Source organism: Panthera leo, chromosome D3, assembly GCF_018350215.1.
Source record: "Panthera leo isolate Ple1 chromosome D3, P.leo_Ple1_pat1.1, whole genome shotgun sequence".
Classification (NCBI taxonomy): domain Eukaryota; kingdom Metazoa; phylum Chordata; class Mammalia; order Carnivora; family Felidae; genus Panthera; species Panthera leo.
The window spans coordinates 21,752,939-21,772,520 of record NC_056690.1 but is presented as its reverse complement, the minus strand read 5'-3'; the positions used below and the strand labels follow the sequence as shown (position 1 = coordinate 21,772,520).

The following is a 19,582-nucleotide window of genomic DNA, read 5'->3' as shown; positions in this document are numbered from 1 at the left end:
ATCCCAGTGCAGCTGCAGCTGGTGCAATGAGGAGGCAGAGAGGTCTCCTGAGATCCCACCTCTCCCCCAGGTGCCCACCCTTTGCATCCCAAAGACCCCCACCCCCACCCTTAGCTGAAAAACTGGACTCAGGGGAGCAGGCAGAGTAACGTACTAACGTTTTTAATACAGTCTGATCAGATCAATTCACAGCACCAGGTCACCCTGGGCCTGCTCACACGTGACACAGCCGAGGTACACAACAATGTCCCCACCTGCCAGCTCTCCTGCCTTCCCGGCTACCAACAACACTGAAACCCGCTACTTCCCTGACCAGACTGGCATTTTTAAAATTTTGCATAAAACTATTTCTTCCATAGACTTCAAACAATCAACTAGCCAAGTTAATTATGGTACATCTAAACAAAGTTTAATACTAACCCTAACGTGTGACTGCGGTTTACAAAGAGCTCTGTATCACCTGGGATAGCTTTCAGTAGCAATTCACTACAACTGGTCCTAAAAAATAACAATAATAATAATAATTAGAGAATTAAAACCCAACAGCAAGTTGAATGGTTAAAATCACATAAGAACTGGAATTTGGGGTGGGGGTGTCCTCAATAGCCCAGCTTGTCCTAGTAGCGAAATGCTAGCCTCTAGGTAGGGCTCAGAAAGGTCTGAGGCCCTCCAAGTCAAGGGTCAAGCTCAGGGGCTCTCAGAGGGCACTCACCCCATGGTCCATGGGATGCTGTAGGCTTCCAGCTTTCTTGAAAATAGTTGGGCATCAGCACTGTGTAAGTGGGTGGAGACCCTGATGTGGTTTCTCTTAAGGGATATGAGAAGGGGGAGGGGACCCAAATCACTGAGTTCCCTGAATGCCGTCACGTGTGGGTTTGGGATTGGGATCACTAAGAATTGAGCACCAGGAATTCCAGCTTCCACCCATTAGAGAAACCGGGACTGGTGTGGCCTTGGAGGCCTATGTAGTGTTTTCTGCCCTTGTCCCATACCAGGTCTTGCAGATATTTCTGCAGAGTATCAGATGAGAATCTATTTCTAAAGACCACTGAAGGGATGGGTGGTGGAGAGGGAGAGGGTGGGGTGACAGGGTGGGGGGAAGGGGGAGTTAAAAACGAATAAAAATCTCTCAGCTACAGAACCCAAAGACATTACTTCCCTCCGCATTCACAGCATTTCTCAGCGGTCCCCGGTGGCCATTTCCGTGGGGACACAGCATCTGCCTCACTTCCCCTCAGGCCCCATGGGCTGCTGGTCAACCTCGGGATCTACTAAAGATGATGCAAACGCTGACTGAACAATCTGAAACCCAAAGGACTCGAGGAGAGACATGTTCTGCTGGGGAGAAAAAGGTGAGCCGAGGGCAGGGCCCAGGTCCCCCAGGGGGCCCCCAAGCGCCCGGACATGCACCTTCTGGATGTGTTTGTTCAAGTAGGACTTGGAGCGGAAGAAGCTCCCGCATTCAGGGCAGGGGTACTTCTTCTCTCCGTCAGACTCCATTTTGTTTTTGGGGACTGCCATGTCGCAGGAGAAGGAGCCATTGGTGCTCTGTTTCTCAGGCGTCTTCAGGTCACTGGCGTCCGAGAGGTCACCGTAGGAGTCAGAGCTCTCAATCGGATCCTGATGTGAGCATTTCTGGCCTTCTAGGAGAAAACAAAACACACAGGAGAGATGAGGCCAGGCTTTGGAGATGCCCCCTCCTGGAGGGGTCGGGAAAGGCCAGCTCATAGGCCTGTGGAAGGCAGCGGATGGCCAGCCACTGCCCTGGCAGAACCCACGGAGGTTCAGCTGGTCAGTCTGGGAGCCTGGTGTGCCTATGGGCGTGAGACAGCAGGGCCCTGGGGCTGCCAGCCTCCCTCGCCGCGGACTCTTCATGCAGGTGCACGTGTATCGCTCACCACCATCTCAGCCTGCTTCAAGGAAGAGGGTACGGAGAAGGGGCCTCCACTGCTTCCACCCAGAACAACTCAAAGACCCCCAGTTCCTAGGCACTTTGCTGGCTGCCCCTGGGGGTAAGATGGCTGTTCTGATGATGCTGAACAGGTATATCAATGGCCTCACCTCCACACCAGACTAGCTGCACCCTAGCAAGGCAGAACCAAAGCCGTGAGGTCCTCAACCCGGCAGACCCCACTGATGGCTGAGACAGAAGCCAATCCTTTTCCCAATGCTGCAAACACAAGCCCTGCCCTTATTGCCTTCCTTCTGCCAAAACCCATCCAGGGCCCAGCGGCCAAAGCATAGAGATTAAAAAGTAACTTTGAACAACTCGGTCAGCTGACTGTCCCCACACAGGGCTCAGGACAAGCTGGGCCTCAAGACAATCCTCATTGCTCTGCCTTGCCCTGCCCACACTGCAGTCCACCAATCAGAAGCTTCCTGCCTGGGTTCAGAGAGCCATGCCGGGAAGGGAGGTCTGTGATGGGAGCGTGGAGCATGCCATCTCTGCCATCTCTGCCGTCTGCCAAGCCCCTGGCATCATCCCCAAGGCAACAACTAGAAATACCACAGAACAACCTGAATCAACACGTGAAGGTGGGCCTTAGGGAGCTCTCTGCAGACCAACTCCAAGTCAGAGGCAGTCACATATCTCATTTATCGCCATGCATTTCACAAACGCAGCCAGAGGCCCGCCAGAAAGGGCCACTCACAGCAACCAGTCACCCCTATCAAGGAGGAAGCCAGCCCTTGGCTCCCCCTTGCCCACAGGGTCAAAGAAAAAGAAAGCATTCAGTCGCAGCTCCACACCATCCTTAAAGGGCCACAGGCAATGGACAGGCCCAGAGTGACTCATCATGCAGGACTTGCTTCCAGCCTTGGGCCCGGGGCATCCCTGCAGGGCTCCAGACAGTGGGGGCTAGCCAGGAGCAAGGGAGGAAGGCTGGGGAAGAGGAGGCGGGGGCTGGATCTTGGCAGTGCCCTAAAAGCCTCACTCACTGCCCTGGAGTGAGATACCCACTTGTGACTTTTGTCCTGGAGGCCACTGCCACTCAGATCTCAGAGCCTCCTTGAGGCGGCCAGCAAGCCGGCAGCCTTCCCGCCTCCCCACGCCCGGCCCAGCGCCCCCACAACACAGTCTGCGCAGAGAAGCAAAGTGCAGAGCAAGGGGTCGCTTGCCTTTGTTGCCATAGGTCCTGGCGCAGTGGAACGCTGCTCCCCCATTCGGGATGGGCTCCTGGTGCCTGGAGACCTGGGGAAGGGGAACACCGTGGTGGGTTTTAACATGGACCTTTAAGTAGGAGGCAGAGGAGAAACCTAAACAAGACAAAAGGAGATGAGATCCCGCGGCCAGCACAGAGGTACCTCTCTGCTTCCCCCACGCCTCTCCTCTGGCCGCTTTGGCTAGCATTCCCAGGTCAGCTGCACCTAGAAGGGGCCCCCTTGTTGGTTCAAAAACGGTTGCAACCACAGGAGCCACCTGGCTCAGGACGGGTGGCACTGTCCTCGAATCGGCTTCTCTGCAGAGCCCACTCTGCAAGGCTGAGGTGTAGGACCCAGGCTGGCTGCCTGGAGGGATGGCCTGAGATCCTGCTCCTGCCAGGGCCAGAGGCCAAATGCCCCTCGGCTTGCTTGGTGCCTCAGTAATGAGCGGTTGGAGAAGATGTCCCACAGCCCCAGGTCAGCTGCAGAGACCCTGGCTAGAAATGTAGTCAGAAAAGCAATGAGGCTCAATGGCAGCCACAGGACTCCAGCCAGCAGAACGCCTGCTTAACACTTGTAAAGGCAAACTGCACAACAAACCAGATGGAGGCAAGATGAAATCCCAAAGGAATGCCTCCAGGAGTCCCCTTCCTTCTATCTAGCAGGACATGTTCTATTTTGCTAACTTTCTCACTTTCCAAATAACTGGATTTAGTAATTCTTCAGACCTTCTGAGGAACAACAAAAATAGCAAGTTACGTTAAAGAGGCTCAGTCAGCTCTTATTCATGGTCATCTTTTTGGTTTGGGTTTGGAGCATCCATCAGGTTCACTTAAGGAAGAAAAAGAGATAATCTTTGCTTTCATTTTGGAGGAGGGGCAATCCAGCCATCTTGAAAACTGCAGCAGCCCAACCCAGATGTTCTGGTCAGTTCGAGCCATACGATAGCTCACGCTGGGAAGTGTATTTCTTGGGCCAACTTCCACACCAGCCACAAGTCTGAGGACATGAAACCAGGTGGGCCAGTCAAAGGAAATTGACTTGGGTTTTGCAGGAAGTTGTGTCATCAAACTCCACAGTGGTCAAGGATCAGGACGTGCTTTCAGCAGGAACCGAAGCATTTTAGCATAAGGTCCACCTGGTGTCTAGTGCCCTTTAATCTACTCCAGATCTGGTTGACACATTCTCAAGTGCTTTTATTCCCCTTTAAAATTACAGTTATAGGATAACAGTGGGATCCACTCTGAACATGTCAGAGGCTGCAGGGTACTGTGTAATGTCTGCACAAGTCTGATTTGGCATGGCCTTTCAAATGCTGCTGGAACAGTTTATTAGGTTCACTTTTAGCAAGTGATAATGGTGTGCCAGGGCCCAGCACGTTGCATGCTTTATTCTATAGAATTCCACCAGTCACCCTATGAGCTGGGAATTATGAATATACCTATTTCATAGATGAAAAAACAAGAGGGTTGGTAAGGTTAAGTGACTTGTGGTCACATGTACAGCTACTAGATGGCAGAGCCTGGGCTCCAACCCCAGGACCACGTGCTACCGTGTGGTACTTAACCACTGAGAAGACTCTTTAGTAGGCCCTGGCCGCAGAAACATCCCTTGGATTTCGGTGTTAGGTTTCATTTATCACCATTTGCCCTTATGTATTTCCGCCATATTGGTGGGTTAGAATGGAAGCAGCCAGTAGACAGGAGCTGACCTGTGAAAATCTTTAACACACACTCCCCTGACAGTAGCAGTTGGTGGTTTCGGAGGAAAGGGGCACTGAGTGACTTTTCCTTTCTTTCCTGATACAGCTACTCTATAGACCCCTGGTCCAGTTTCTGGAGTCCTGCCCTGCCTAGTAGAGCCAAGTTATCCTGTGCTGTGACCAAGTAGTCTGCCTGGGGCCAACCACGGGGGACAGACTGGCTTAAGAGGGTCCCATATAAACATTCTTATGAGGGAGGCTGCAGTCAGGAATGAGTAGACAAGGCTAACAGGAAAGAGGACCTTAGCCCTGCCCCCTGGGATTGGTACTGTGGCCCCTGGCAACCAGCATAAGATATCAGGCCTTTCCAAGAACATCACAACTCCATTTTAGAAGGGATTTGTTTCGTTTTTGATTTTTAATTCCTGTGGAGCCTCGGAAGTGGTGTGAAGCCCTCTCCATGGTATAGCAGAGCAGGTCCACTGAGATTAAAGGGGACGGGAAAGGAGGAAAGGAGCACTGGGAATTATTATATTTACTCCTTGTGGAAAGAACTACACCAGGGGAACACAGCAAATGCTCAATGAAAATCTGCTGTGTTTTCCTGAAAAACAGTCTGAGAAACACATGGCTAGGTCCTCTTAACTTTACCCCAGCTGCAGACTGTACTATCTATAGCAAAACCACATGGCAGGGTAGTAGGAGTGGATCCACAGCTGCCATTTAAAGCCCAGAATTTAAACACAGAGCAACTCAGCAGCCAAGTGTTGGGATAAAACGGAAGCTGAGTTTCGGAGAACACATCTTTGAAGCCAGAAACATTTACTGGGAATTCGGAACTCACCTGCCCATTCACCACTGATTAACCAAGAACCAGAGAGGCAGTTTGATCCAGGCACCAGAATGATGTCAAGACAGTGAGCACACACACATGTAACTTCACTACAACCAACAAGCTAGCCTCCCCCGCACTCCAGAGATGAAGAGTTCACAGCCAAAGACTGCTGCTCCTCCACGGCATTTTCTTGCTTGGTGCGCTGCAATTTGCACTCCAGAAGCAATCTCCTTTCACAAATTCCACTTACACAGAGGGGTCAGGGACTGCTTTCTTCTTGTCCAAACCCTGCTGGGACCATGCCCAACAGAGCTGTGCTGGAGGGAGGCACTAAGTAGGTTTGTATCAGCTCAGTCCAGGGGAATGGCAGGCTGGCTGTGTCCATTACTGGCACCGGTGACAACTTGCGTGCTCACCTCTGACTGGGGAGAAGGCTTCCTCCCCTTTAAGCAATGATGTTGGAGTTCAAATGCTGTCTCTGTCAAAGGCAGGTTTCCAATAAGCTATCTCTCTTTCTCATACCAGTACGTGTGCATATATACAAAGACCTTGCTACAGAAACTTTTTAAAAGGAAGAAAATCATGGTGAATCTACCAGGTCCTTCTCTCCTTCCCACTATTCAGCTCAACTCATTTCCTCAATTTGAAAATGAAGAAACAAGCTTTTTCTAGCATCAAAACTCCTTCCACTGCAAATAATCTTCCTCTACAGATGGTATGACCCACATCCTGGTATGTCTCTAGGACAAAGACAATGTCATCTATCTCAAATGTGGGGCTAGAGCAGCCAGGTTGCCTGCCTCCCTTCTTTCTCATTCTTCATGGGCAAGAGTCATTTGTGTGGCAAAGACCGGAGGATCTATAGGTAGTTAAGTTGACTGCCTGAGATTGAAGGGTGTCAGAGGGTACCTGATCCAACCTCGACCATCTGACCATCTGGCTGACATCAGCCTTTGCTTGAACCCTTGTGGACATAAGCACATTCATTTATTTGTGCTCCTCTTCCTATATCACAGCCTTGGTGGTGGGCAGGGAGAAGAATGACCCAGAGTTTTCTGCATTCTGATTCCAGGTCTCGATGTCTTTGGTATCCTTATCCTCTTCCTGGACAAACTACGTTCCTCTTCCTTTTTCTTTTTATTTCCTCAGGAGTCGTCTCCTTCTATTTCTGCCAATGAATGAGTCTTGAGATAGAATCCCGCTCCTTCACTTCTTATAAAGACCAAAATTGTTTTCTCTTCCTCCTGTATGCGTAGGAGGGTGGGACCAGAGTCCTCTTCGTCTTGTTGGAGGGATGGGGCTTCCCATTCTGACTCTGAGACCCAGAGCTGTTTAGCCTATGATCCAGATCTAGTCTTGGCTTTTCTGAGCAAAGGTGGGCTCTGCTTTGACTCTTCCAGCTCCCCCAGTCCAGTCACGTGGTCTGTGGCTGCTGCCCAAGTCCTGATGTACACCAGTTGTTGGCTTTGCCACATCAGCTGTCTCCTAACTGGGTCGACTTTCCCTGCTGTTCCCTGCTGCTCTCAGCTCTTCTTTCCTCCTGAGCTGGGCCCCCAGGGGCCATGGCCCTGGGTCTCCCGTTCAGTTCTTGCCCGACTCGGCAATCTGAGCTAGGCTCTGAGTTTCATCGTTAACATCCTTCTCTGCTCTCACTGTTTTCCAGCCTCTGGTCTCTGACCTCAGTTCTCAGATGGAGAACCTCAGGCTTGAAAACTTGACCAAACGCCTGCTGACGGCATGTTGCAGGTTTAGTTATTTGTAAGGAGCCGGTCGGGGGACAGGGGAATTCTGTCAGAAAGCCAGGTTAGGATGAAGCAAGATAAGAAACCAGCTTTTTCTAGAGCTGGGGCAGCCACAGTTAAGATGGTCAGCCACAGCCTGATAACTCCCTGCACGCACAACCCCATTGCCCACCCCCCAGGGGAAGCTCCTGCCAGAAAGGGTTCAAATGACGTGTCAGAAAGTAGGACAGACGCTTAAGCAACTTTTATTTCCACCTCCCCACTTTCACAGCAGATTTCCTGGTGGTACAAACATCTATATCCAGTGGCCTTCAAGGCAAACCCCAGGTGTGCAATCCCAGGGAGGGACCCAGCTCCAGGGCACCAAGAACACCCAGCTACTCAGCAGTCTCCCTCCACCAACGACCTCAGGGCATATGGAGATAGCAGAAGCACCCGAAGATTCCAGCCAAGGACTGCAGGGGTGCCTGGTCCAAACCAGAGTGTCAGTGAGCTGTGTCTTTCCTAACACTGTTACAAAGCGCAAGGATGGGACCTCCCAAGGATGCAGGTCCTTGTGGGGAGTTCAGAGATCTTTCACCTACCTTGTCTCCTGGGATCATCACAACAACCCTACGAGGTAGGCAAGGCAGGGTGTTCTTAACCCCATTTAAGTGATGAAAAAACAGGCTCAGAAAGGGGAAGGGAGAGCTCAAAGTCACAGAGTAGGGCAAGGTAGGAGGGGCGTGGACTAAACCCTCAGTCCAACTCCAGTTCAGTGCTCAATCCACTAAGCCATACCCAAGACTTCCAGAGGCATTGGGACAAGAGAGTCCCAGGAGAAAGGACTTCCCAGCAAGGTCCCCACCTGGCCAAAGCAAGCACACCGTGCAGAAGCATCTTCATGCCCACCACAGACGGCTGCCCCAACCTTCGGCACAGATACGGCGCAAGCCTCCTCCACTGACACTGTGCTTGCATGACACAAATCTTAGCCCTCCAACCACCAACAAGCCCTGGCAGAAGCTCAGGGGCAGGCCAGACTTCATCCAACACAACACTGGGGCCACAGAACCAGACTCCACCTAGGCCCACCTCGGCCTCAAGCACACTGTCCTGCTCAGAGCACCGTCTATGTTCCTGTCTCATCCAGGCCACAGTCACCTGGGTTTGGGCTCTTTCCTGACCATTTGTGTTAGAAACTTTCTGCCCCTTGTCCATCTCCAGACTCAACCTCCTTCCTTGGTTGCTGAATTTCACATGCCAGTGAAATCAGCCAGTCAAAGCTCTCAAGCAGGACCCTCTTTTTCCCCCACTTCTTGGGGCTTAATGACTCTCCCACCAACCTCAGTAGTTCAGTGGTGTCTACGAAATGTATCCATCCTGCCATCTGCCCAGCACATGTGTTATGAGCCCAGACTTGGAAACAGTACTCTCTCCTTCCGTTCCCACTTGCTGATCTCCTGGGAACTCCTATCCCAAGCACCCCAAGTCTGGGAAGGAAGAGGTGGCAAATAGCCGCCTGGGCAACGAAGGTGTTTATCGTTCAGTGGGAAGGGAGGGCCAGCCGTGCAAGGAGTGGAGTCTGAGGCAAGGTGATCAGGACACCCCTGGCCTCCCACACAAGCTCAGGCCCATCCCCTGGAAATGAGGAAACAGCAGGGAGATTACCTCGATTACAAATACTGCAGAAGTTGCTGGGCCCCTCACTGTGCTTCTTCAGGTGGTCTGCCATGTACGCTGCCCGCAAGTACTTCCCACACACCTGACAAGGCACCTTGTCTTCATGACAAGCCAGGTGGGAGCGCAGACGGTCTCGAGTGGCAAAAGAAGCATTGCAGGTCTGAGGGCAGAAAGGAAAACGAGATGAGGTGAAAACTAGCATCACATTCCTGACTTCCCACCAAGCACACCAGGAAACAAAAACTGTTTCTGGCCAACACATAGACTCCCTGTAATAAAGAGAGCTTTACATGTGGCTCATGCTTTCTCCCCAGAATGGCAAGTAAGCTGCTCTTATTTTCCATGATGCCTCCTCATGAGACACCTGAGTTGGAATTATTGGTTCCAGATGGCTACCACAACATGTCCAGAGCCTGGTACATTAAGTTCCACACTCCTTTACAGAATAAAGAAAGATGAGGCATTTGTTCATTCTTAAACATGAAGAACTGACTTTAGTTGCACTGACTATAAGTGAATTTACAGCAGTAAACTGGCATGTGAACAGACCAGTCTTCCTGTTCTCCATCCTGAGTTTTCTCTACTTGCTTTATGCAAAGAATTCAATTTATCCACTTTATTCAAACATGACATTAGTCTTGGCCATGGGGAAATGGAAAGGAAAGGCAGGACAAAGCACAGAGATTACTCCTTATAATACTCTTGCGGGCTTGTATTGAGAAAGCAGCCCATAAAATGATAGTCGATTCTGCTAATGTGAGAATTGAGCAGAGAGAAGGAAGGCTGCATGATTCAGAAGCATTTGTGGGACATGAAGCTGGGGAAAAGCTGGTAATGACAAGAATGATACCACCCCACATTGATAGAGCATGCATTCTGTGCCAGGCAGGCACCACGATTAGCCTTTCCAAGACACTGATCTCCTGCAATCCAGCCTTACAGCAGCCCTCCAAAGCAGGCCATGTTATCACCCTCCAAGGGAGGATGGCCATAGAAAGCTGTGATGTGAGCACCAACTCCTAGCAAGAACCTGAGCGGATGACCCAGAAGCTGACGGTCAGCACCAGCATCCTGGGAGGCAGCCCCAGGTCCCCAGGCATTTCCTGTACCCGAGGGTCTGACTCAGTCTCAGTCCCTGACCTCCCCCCACCAAGAGCCCTTCCTCATATGGGGCTCACCCAGTTACCCCAGCCTTGGAGGTCACAGAATGTAAGGGAAGTCCTTGGGAGAGTTATAGTCTGGTGACTTTCAAGCTGTTTTGGTTCCATGGAGATGTTTTAGAGGTTCATGTCAAGTCTGACTCCTTTTCTGTGTGTGTGTGTTTACTATTTTAGAACCCCAAGAGAAAGCAACATTCACCTTTAAGTGCATTACAGAGTGACAATTAACCCACTGAAGACCCGCCACCCCATTAACTCTCTAGAGTGGAGCTGCTCCTGCCGTCTCTGTTTAACAGAAGCATAGCCTGAGATCCCGAGACCTCAAGGTAAATGTCTGAACCCCATCACCTCAGGTACAAACGTTTATCTCCTTACTGTGTAATCAAAGGAAGACACCAATGTATTCGATATCGTGGAGGCTAAAGACACCTCTGTTCCTACTCCCGTCCCAAATGTCTGTGCACATCAGGACAGGCCTTACCATTCTCGGTCATTAGCTTTTAAGTAAATGTTAACACATTTGAACAGAACACCTTATGCTAATGAGATACCACCTGTAACTGTTTTATGCCTTGAGTTTATTCATTTGACAAATGAGGAAGCTGAGTGTGGAGAGCGATTTGCCTGAAGCACAGGACTCTACTACTAGAGAAAACAGCAGTCAAAACACTGCCACTGCCAGGCCAGTCCCCTACCCGTCCTTTCTTCCCAGCTTCCCTGAGGTACCCCTCCTTTCCCCACTTTACAGCTGGCCAGACAGAGGCCCTGAGGGGATATAGGACTGCTGGAACAGGAACTAGCCCCTGAGCCTGTGCCCCTCCCATTTCCAGACTTGGCACCCATAGCTTCTGGAGAGTGAAAGGTACTGATATTTTCTAACGCAGTGTGTGGGGTGGCCAGGACTCCCCTGAAAGGGAGAGGTGACAGAATTTGTGCAGACAAACTCGAGCACTCAGGTGACTCAGGAAGCATGATGGGTGCTTGGTCTCAAGGCCACAAGTGGGCCCCACCTCAGGGACCTCATGATCCAATCGTAGGTGACAGTGGGGGGAACATTCCATCTTCCACCCAGCCCACCAGCCTATAAACCAGAAGGGGCTGCCAAAAACACCCCCAGGAGAGAGGGGTGCACCTGCCTTTTATCTGGGGATAGAGCCAGCTTTGCCAACCAGTGACTTGAGGACCGGCTCCCCAGCAACGAGAGGCAGTGTGGTCTACGCCTCAGAACTCAAAGGAACCAAAGATGGACCAGGTGTAAGAAAGTGCGGTGAAAGACACATTCAGAATTCCATCTTCCGCGGTCCCTGGGAAAAGCGCCACTAGAGAGATGTGAAAGCGATGCCTTGTTTCTCTTGCCAACCTCCTTTCGGGGTCTGTCCTTTAAAGCATTGCTTGTCACACTGTGCTACCTAAAGATAATGGACAGCCAAACCTCAATTATCCACAAGTAGATTATCCATTTGAGGGATTAGCTAGGCAAAATTAAAATCCCAGACCAAGTAGATTTTCCCCGCCCCCCTCCTCCATTGATTATCTCTCAAGGAATGAAAGCTAACTTTGGCCTGAGCAAACATAATTAGGAATAGAAATCTGCTGCTGGGGGGGGGGGGGGGGGGGGGGGGAGGGGGAGCACAAACACAACAAAAACTTTCACTGTATTACAAAGCCAAGCTGAAGTGATTGTTGGCTTCTCTGTGCCAGAATTGACCCTTCATGGCTCAAGTCTCCAAGGTTTTCGGGGGGAATTGTCAAAGTGTACAAGCCTGAGTCTAGGCCTGCCCGAAGTTCAGACAACACACAACATAAAGAGTCTGGGCACAGGACACAAAAGAGTGGCCAAAGGGGAGACAGATCCCAAAGAAAGGGACACCTAGAATCTCTATACTGGGGCCACTCAGGAGAAAGACATTTCCCATCCTAGAGACAGGGAGAAGACAGAGGGTCCCTGATGGGACAAGAGCGAGCCAGCATAGCATGCTCTGATCACCACTGATGTTTGGAATGGCCGCACCTTGCCCACGGCCCTGTGCATAGGCAGCCTATTGTTAGGAGCACACCTGCCAGGTCCTGGCCCAGCCACCCTGAGCTTGGGCCACCTCTGGTCATCACCACTCAACAGTGAGTCCTAGTCATGCTCCCTTCACTCCCCCGACAGTTTCTCCCCATCCCAGAATTCCTAAAGCTTTTCTTCCCAGGGGTTGAGCAGCTCAGGAATGGGGCCCAAATGGTATCAGGGACACTTAGTGCACATCCAACCTTTGGTGACCTTTGAAGTCTGGCAGCCTGGGGGTAGGGATGGAGGCATGGTCTTAAGCAGTCTTTTTTATAGCCCTGGAAAAGTCTAAGGGCAATAAATGGAGGCCTAGTGCCATTGTCCTCACTGGCCCCCTTCTTGGGGGTGCCAGCTCCCTTGTTCCCACTTCAATTCATTCCTTCTCTAATGAGCTATCCTCCAGCCCAAACCACCCCAACTTGCCCCTGAGAAGTGGGGCCACTGGAAGCAATGGGAGAGGTTTTGAGTTGCTCTGGTCTCTCAGCTTCAGGCCAAACTCCACATGGAGATAATGCCACAGCCCCACTGCACCATTAAGCCAGCAATGCCTGAGGCATCTGAGCCAGTTAAGAGAGATTTGTGTGTCACTGCCAAGCCTGAGGCTTCATGCCCCAACATTCAAATGGCCTTTTCACACAAGCTGTGGCATCAGTTTCTGTAACTGGCCCCTTTTGTCATCTATGGCATCAGGAGAGGTGGAGAGGTATACCCCGCGCCCAGCTCTTGCCCAGGGAACCAACTCCCAGAGAGCCCATCTCTTCACCTCTGACGCTTTCAGAATATACACAACGCAAAACAGATGCCCCTGCTGTTAAACAAAGTCCGGGCACAGCAGCTGGCCGGCCCAGAGCATGAAAGCCACCATGTCTTCACCTGCTGGGTCACCATGAGGGGCATTCTGGTTAAGGGGCTGGAGGTGGGGCCAGCGGGTCTGTAAGAGTGTGTGTTGGAGGGGCAGGGCAGGAGCGGGCTTGTACGTACACCAAGGGACAATGATGTCAGTGTTATGACAGAGACCAAGGACAAAACACACAAAGCCTCAAATGTTAGAATGAAAACTTTTATCATCACTCCTGTTATCCCCGCGGAGGCTGCGGGGGCTAAAGGGCACACCACTGGGATCTGAGGGGGGAGGTGTCTACATCTGCTTTCTCAGCCCCCAAAGCCATATACTGGGGTGACCCAATATAAAGCTACTGGTTAGTCTAGTTCCTGAGCAGACCTGCTAGTAAACCTCAAAAACACAAAAGTCTAACTCACTAGCCAGAAATGAAAGCAGGACCTGTGTGAGTGGGAAGGGAAGAGGGCAGCACGAGTTGACGCACTTGGAATTGGTCCATTCTCCTCTGGAGGGGGATTCACCCCTAGAGTAGGGGAGAGGGGCAGCCAAGCCCCATTCTAGAAACCCCACACCTTAGGGGAGGCCATTGTAGGGGAGGGGAAGCACCTAAACCAGTGACTTAGTTATTGGGAAAGCACCAGACTCTAAAATCACCCCAGCAAGGACAGGCAGGCACTCAGCAGTGCCATCTGTTAAAGGGGGAGAAAAAGGCAAGAGAACCCAGAAAGAAACCTGGAGGCTATGAGGGGGATCCAGAAAGGAGCTCCTTACTACCCCTGGGGTCCCTGAGCTGGGAAAGACTCCAAGTTACACAAGGAGGAGCTGGGCATCATGGGCAGGAATCATTGTGCTGGGCTCTCTGAAAAGCAGGGGTCTCAGAGCAACCGCCATTCCCGTTCCCCTCCAGAGAAAACCCTCTCTGGGGAGGCCGAGGCTAGCCTACAGGCCACTGAGTAAAGGCCCGGCTGCCCTCTGAGGCAGTCCAGCCCTGCCTCAGATATCCTGGCGGGGCTGGGCAGAAGAGAGTGCTGCTGGAGTGTGCTGGGCCCAGGTTTTCAAGGGCTGGGAATGATTTTTTTAGAGAAAGGGAAAAGGCGGTGTCAGGAACCGAATGGGACGACCTCCACAAAGCAGGCTGGGCAAAGTCCCATGATGGCAGGTCGCTAGGAAGAGATTCCAGGGGCGGCAGGCCGCTGCTGCTCCCAACCCACACCTGGAAAAAGGGCAGAGAGTGCAGGTTACCCCCCCAGGCCACCGGGCACGCCCCCACTGCCCTCTGGGCTCCTCCTACTCTGCCAGGCTGCTCAGCACACTACCTGGGAGAGTCAGAATGTGCTCCGTGATTAGAGAATCAGAGACAGAGAGAAGGCAGCGAGGCACAGACGGATCCCAGCATGCCCACCCTGCGTCCTTGTCCTTGGGGGAGGCTACCTGGCTGGCTGTGAACACCGACCACACCTGGCCCCTGGGGGCTCACTGCCCTACCTACAGTACGTCCATTCCTCCCTGCAGGTCCCCCTGAACCCTCCCCTCCCTCCTTGCCACCAACAGGATAAGAGAAACAGGTTATCCTACCAGAGGCTGTAAAACAAGCACCCACCACTCTGTCTCCCCCTCAGACGGCAGGAACTTGGCATAGGAGGGGAGATAGCCAAGAAGACACAGGCATTTTCCATCCACACAGGAATGCTCAGTGGCCAGGAGAGGAAATTCCATTTTCTGGTCACACAGGGCCCCCAGATATTGTTGAAGCAGACAAACCAAGGGTAAGAATCTTGCCCAGCCTTCCCTACCTACTGCTACACAAAGAGCTCACAAGGAGGAAACCACCCTCCTCTCTAAGTCCTCAGAAGCCCTAGCTGATGGCACATGTGGTTCAGAATGAGTTAAACAGGTGCCAGCACTCAGAGAATGAGACCATCCACTCTCATCCTCCTTCGCTGTCATTCTTACTGCCACCCCTTGTGCCCTAAGCTCAGGGGACCCAGAAGGTCAGGGTGCCTGGCAGACAACGGGTAAGAGCTGTTAGCTGAATCACCAGGAGCTCCTTACAAACCCTGCCCTCTCCATGGTAGCCCCTGCAAACTGCTGGGAACCAGAAGCAGGCCCAATGGGGAGCCAGTGTCCCCAGGATGATACTTGCACAATGTGACCCACCATCCAAGGAGCTGGCAAATACCAGGAGAGGAAAGCCAAGCAAAAGAGCGAAGACAGAGGCAGAGTGGGAACCAGGACCCAGCAACCAGGAAGGAGGGGATATTAGCAGTTGGGGGGGGAGAGGGGGCCAGGGAGAAGAACAAAGGATGAAAGCAGATGGAGGGTGGGGAGGGACAGAGGGGGAGGTGTGCAAAGCGGTGGTGGTCAGTCAGCCGGCCCAGCATACACATCAGCTGGCTTGTGGCTGGGCTGTGAGAAACAGCAGCATTCTCTTTCAGCCCATCTCTGCCCTGGCCCGACCCCTACCTGACACTTGTGAGGCCGCTCAGAAGTGTGCACCTGCTTGATATGTCCATTCAAGTGATCAGGCCTGGAAAAGAGAACCAAGACGAGACTTTAAAACAAGACCTCAAAAGACAGGGCTACAAACTTGGCCAGACCCCCCCGCCCCCTGCACACACCCCGTTGGAGAGGACTCTCTCTTCCCCATCCTAGCGTGACAAAGACAAAGTCACCACCCAGCTCCACAGGCCCAGGGCCTCTCTGCCCCGGTTTTCTCTAAAGGGGGAAGGGAAGTGAGTGTCTCTGACCTTGCCTACCCCCCCACACCCCCCCACCACCAGAAGCTCAAATGATTTCGAAGACCCGAGGACGTGGCTTTAGAATAGGACAAGGCTGCCTTACTGAGGCCTTTCTGGGAGGGGGTATGTGTGATTCATTGTCCAGACTAAAGCCCCTTAGAAACTCAGTATTCCCCTCCCCCAGCCTCTCCCACCAGGACAGCCAATGAATGCCACCCGGATGGAATTCAGTCCCCAGAGGCCAAGGGATAGAGCTTTAAGTCCCCAGCTGGGCTGGTAAACCAGATGCCCGCTGGAGCAGGTGGGCAGGGGCTGCCTGACCGGTAAGACTGGTTTCTGGTTGGGGCCCCTCCAAGGGAGTTCTCCTTCTGTAGGTTCACACAGACACAAGTCCTAAGTATCCAGGCAAGTTAAAACCGGCCTTTTATTCTGAATATTCTCTTAAGATGAAAAACAAAATAGCCCTCTGCTCCCAGACAAGTCCTTAGTTTCCTATCAGGCTAACTAAAAAGTGAATCTAAAAGGACATCTTGACCCCTCCTCTCTGTCCTGAAAACATAAAGATGATCTGTGGGTTCAGTTAGGCTCTGGAGCTACCAGATCAGAGGAGATCAAAGATTTTGGTGCTAGGAGACTCTGGGTGCAGAACTCTGTGCCCCATGATCCCAGGAGGCTGAGAAGGGTGAAGCTTGAGTGTGCCCATCCAGGATCGCTAGTGCTCTGTTGGGGGAGGGATTTGGTGGCAGGGAGCATAAGAGTCCCAGATGCACTTGTTTCAGCCCCTCCCTGGGCAGCCATTCAAGCAGGGAAAGTCGGTGGAGGAAAAGCCTCCCGCCCCCAGAGGGGGCCCCACGCCTGGTGCCGGAAACACAAAGGGAGCCTGGGGAGAAGAATGGTGAGGCCCAGTGGCTGTGGCCAGAGGAATCCAGCCCCTTCCCACAAGGCCCAAAGGAAGACAGACAGTAGGGCACGCCTAGTGCCAGAGAACTTCCCTGAGGGAAGAGAAAGCAGCTCCCGACCACAAAACTAGGGCCATTAAAATACTCTCTGCTGTCTCCAAACCTGATGTGGCCCTAGAGGGTCAAGTGACTCCCACCAATCCCACACCCCCTGATCTTAGCAAGAAACTATCCCATGAGCCAGAAACAGGGCAGATCATGAGGAGGGACGCTATTCCTCACCTGGAGAAGCCTTTCCCACAGCTCTGGCAGATGTAGGGCTTGCCCACCGACCCATCGTGGGACCGCACATGGTAGGACATACGATCTTTTCTCTTGAACCGCAGCCCACACACTGGACAGGAATAGGGCTTCTCCCCAGAGTGGGAAAGCTTGTGCCGATTGAGATGGTACACGTCTCGGAAGATCTTGCCGCAGATCTCACATGCCACCTGCTTCCTGGTCCGGCTCCTCTTTCGGGGGCCATCGGGGTCCTCAGAGATGGGTAGCCCATTCTCACCCAGCCTCGGAGGAGGAAGGTCGATATAGCCCAGCTGGAGGCTGGTGACACCATGCTGGGCCTCATGCTGCCGGAGCCGGTTGGCATCAGTGAACACCTTCCCACACAGGCCACATGGAAGGATGCCTGCCTCCCTCAGGCCCCCTGGGGACCCAAACATTGAGTCCAGCAAGTTGGCCTTCCTTGGGCGGCCCCGGCCTCGCTTGCCAGTCAGGGGAGGGGCACTGGATGCCACATTGGGGAATGGGGAAGTCAGCAGTTGGGGGGACAGGGGTCCAGCCACCATGGGCAAGCGGTCCACCCCAGGTAACACAGGCAGAGAGGCTTGGCTGGCAATGGCTGCACCAGCAGCCCGGGCTGCCTCCTCCTCGGGCTGCATGCTACCTGCGATGCCATTGCTGTTGGCTGCCAAGGCTGCCCCATTGGTCATGTCCAAAGGGAAGCCCAAGTCCGAGGTCCCAGGGGGCCGAAAGAGCATGATGTCTGCCCGGGCAGGGGGCACCAGGATCTGCACATTAGACTGTTTGATGACTTCCTGGCAGATCTCAATGACCGACCTCATCAGTAGGAACTTGGCAGCCGTCATGAGCTCGGGGAAGCTCTCCAGGCGAACCACGATGCGGGAAGTGTAGGCGAAGTCCAGGATGTCCCCAAACACCTTGGAGCTGATGGTGTGCATCTCCAGCTCCCGGCTGCCCCCAGCCCCGCCGCCTGGAGCCGCCGCTGCGCCCCCCACGTCAGCGGGACCCCCGTCTGCAGCTCCGCCGTCGCCCAACTGGGCGCTGAACACCGACTCAAAGTACTCGCTGCAGGCGGCCAGCACGGCGCGGTGCGCTGGGAAGCTCTCGTCGCCCACCCGCAGGAGCACGTCGCAGAAGCGCCCGCCGTTTTTGCGCTGCTGGTTGAGGTTGTGCAGCATCTCCGTGCTGTGCCTGCTCACCTGGTAGGTGTAGCAGCCCGATGGGCCGCAGGAAGCATCGTTCACCCGCTCCATGGCCGCCGCCCCCTCCCCACAAACCCGGCCGCGGCACTTGCCCGCCCCCCTCCCTTCCCCTAGGCAGTAAGAAACGGGGCGCAGTCGACGTTATCTACACTCCCCACACGTGCCGGCCCCGGGCTCTGTAGTCTCGCAGGTGCCCCGAGCACACACGCCCCCTGCCCGGATCGTACTGTCTAGACGGCAGGCCGCACCACCTCCCACATAGCTGCCCCCACCGATTGCGCGCTCCTCTCTCCTCTCCGCCCGCCCGCCTCCCTTCTTGGTCTACCTCCGGGGGGGTACGCGAGCAAAGAGGTGCGCCCCTCCTGCCAACGCGCCTGCCACCTCCCCTCCCGCCCGCCAGGCGGCGCCGGCGCGCAGCCAAAATGGGCGCGCGCGCGCGGGGAGGAGGCGGAGGGGTCTGCCGCGCAGGCGTGCGCGCGCGCGCCGCGGCTTTTCCCGGGCCCGCTGGGGGCGCGCGCTGCGTCCCCTGCAAAGCGCGAGCCGGGGCGGGGGCGCCGGAGCGGAGGAAACAAAAGGCGAAGGCGGCGGCGGCGGGGCGCGCACAGGGGCGGCAGCGCGGGCTTGGTCCCGGAGCCTGGCGGGCGGTAGCAACGGCGAACGCTGGAGCGAGCAGGCGGCGGCGGCGTCAGGATGGGCCCTTCCCCGGGCCGGGCGAAGGCGGCGGCGGAGCGGCGGCGCTGCGGCCCCGGCCTCCGTGTGTTCGGAGCGGAGGAAAGATGGCAGCGGCTGCACTTCCTCTTGCACTTTCACCCCTGGGGGGAGGAGAAGGAGGGGGCGATACCAACAACACCCCCCCCTCTCGCTTGCAGGGAGGAAAAAAAAAAGAAACGGCGAGCTCGGCGTGGGGGGCCCCCGGCGCCCCCGGCCCTGCACGTGCGCACCCGGATCTCTGGCCCGGGCCGCCCTGCGCTGAAAACTTTCCACTTTCTTTGTGCCGAGCGCCCCCCCCTCACCCAGCCGAGGATGCACGTCCCCCCTTCCCTATTTATACACCCCCCCCCCGCAGCTCCGCTCCCCCCGCTTCCTGCCCCCCCTCCCCATTCCCCAGCTCCGCCAATGCTGGCGCAGACTGAGCCCCCGTCCGGCCCCCGCCTCCCCACCCCGCCCGCGGGGCCGGGGGCTGCAGTCTCAGCCCCCCCGGACCAATGCAAACGAAGCGCCAAGCCAGCAAACCAGCTCCCACTGTCCCTCCCTCCCCGCCGAGAGTGGCGGCGAGCGGACGGGAGGGAGGGGGTGAGGGACCGAGG

The 19,582-nt window shown here is 54.2% G+C and overlaps 1 protein-coding gene and 1 long non-coding RNA gene across 5 annotated transcripts in view; one reads left to right on the top strand and one right to left on the bottom strand.

The window, feature by feature from the left end:
- LOC122203367 overlaps positions 1–10,806 on the top strand; it is a 35,613-nt gene extending 24,807 nt beyond the window's left edge. The window contains exons 4-5 of the long non-coding RNA XR_006195144.1: positions 1,174–1,352; positions 10,417–10,806. This is a non-coding gene — a long non-coding RNA (uncharacterized LOC122203367). The remainder of the gene's footprint in view (positions 1–1,173; positions 1,353–10,416) is intronic.
- On the bottom strand, positions 147–19,275 carry PATZ1 (POZ/BTB and AT hook containing zinc finger 1). Of its 4 annotated transcripts, none has more exons than XM_042910089.1 (5): positions 17,056–19,271; positions 15,600–15,663; positions 9,071–9,242; positions 3,118–3,255; positions 147–1,643 (listed from the first exon to the last, which is right to left on the bottom strand). In XM_042910089.1, exons 1-5 carry the CDS (start codon positions 18,324–18,326, stop codon positions 1,225–1,227), a joined length of 2,064 nt encoding a protein of 687 aa, XP_042766023.1. In that variant the 5' UTR covers positions 18,327–19,271; the 3' UTR covers positions 147–1,224. The 4 variants fall into 4 exon arrangements, with proteins under 4 accessions (XP_042766023.1, XP_042766024.1, XP_042766025.1 ...); XM_042910091.1 differs by having other exon boundaries at positions 1,517–1,643; positions 3,118–3,190; positions 17,056–19,273; XM_042910090.1 differs by lacking the exon at positions 3,118–3,255 and having other exon boundaries at positions 17,056–19,270.
- Between the last annotated feature and the right edge of the window lie 307 nt (positions 19,276–19,582).

Coding starts and splice junctions, on each gene's coding strand:
- PATZ1 (XM_042910089.1), bottom strand. CDS start 18,326: ATGGAGCGGGTGAACGATGCTTCCTGCGGCCCATCGGGCTGCTACACC. Junction 3,256..9,070: donor CTGCAGTATTTGTAATCGAG/GTAATCTCCCTG, acceptor TGTCTTGTTTAG/GTTTCTCCTCTGCCTCCTAC. Junction 1,644..3,117: donor CAGGACCTATGGCAACAAAG/GCAAGCGACCCC, acceptor GTTTTCTCCTAG/AAGGCCAGAAATGCTCACAT.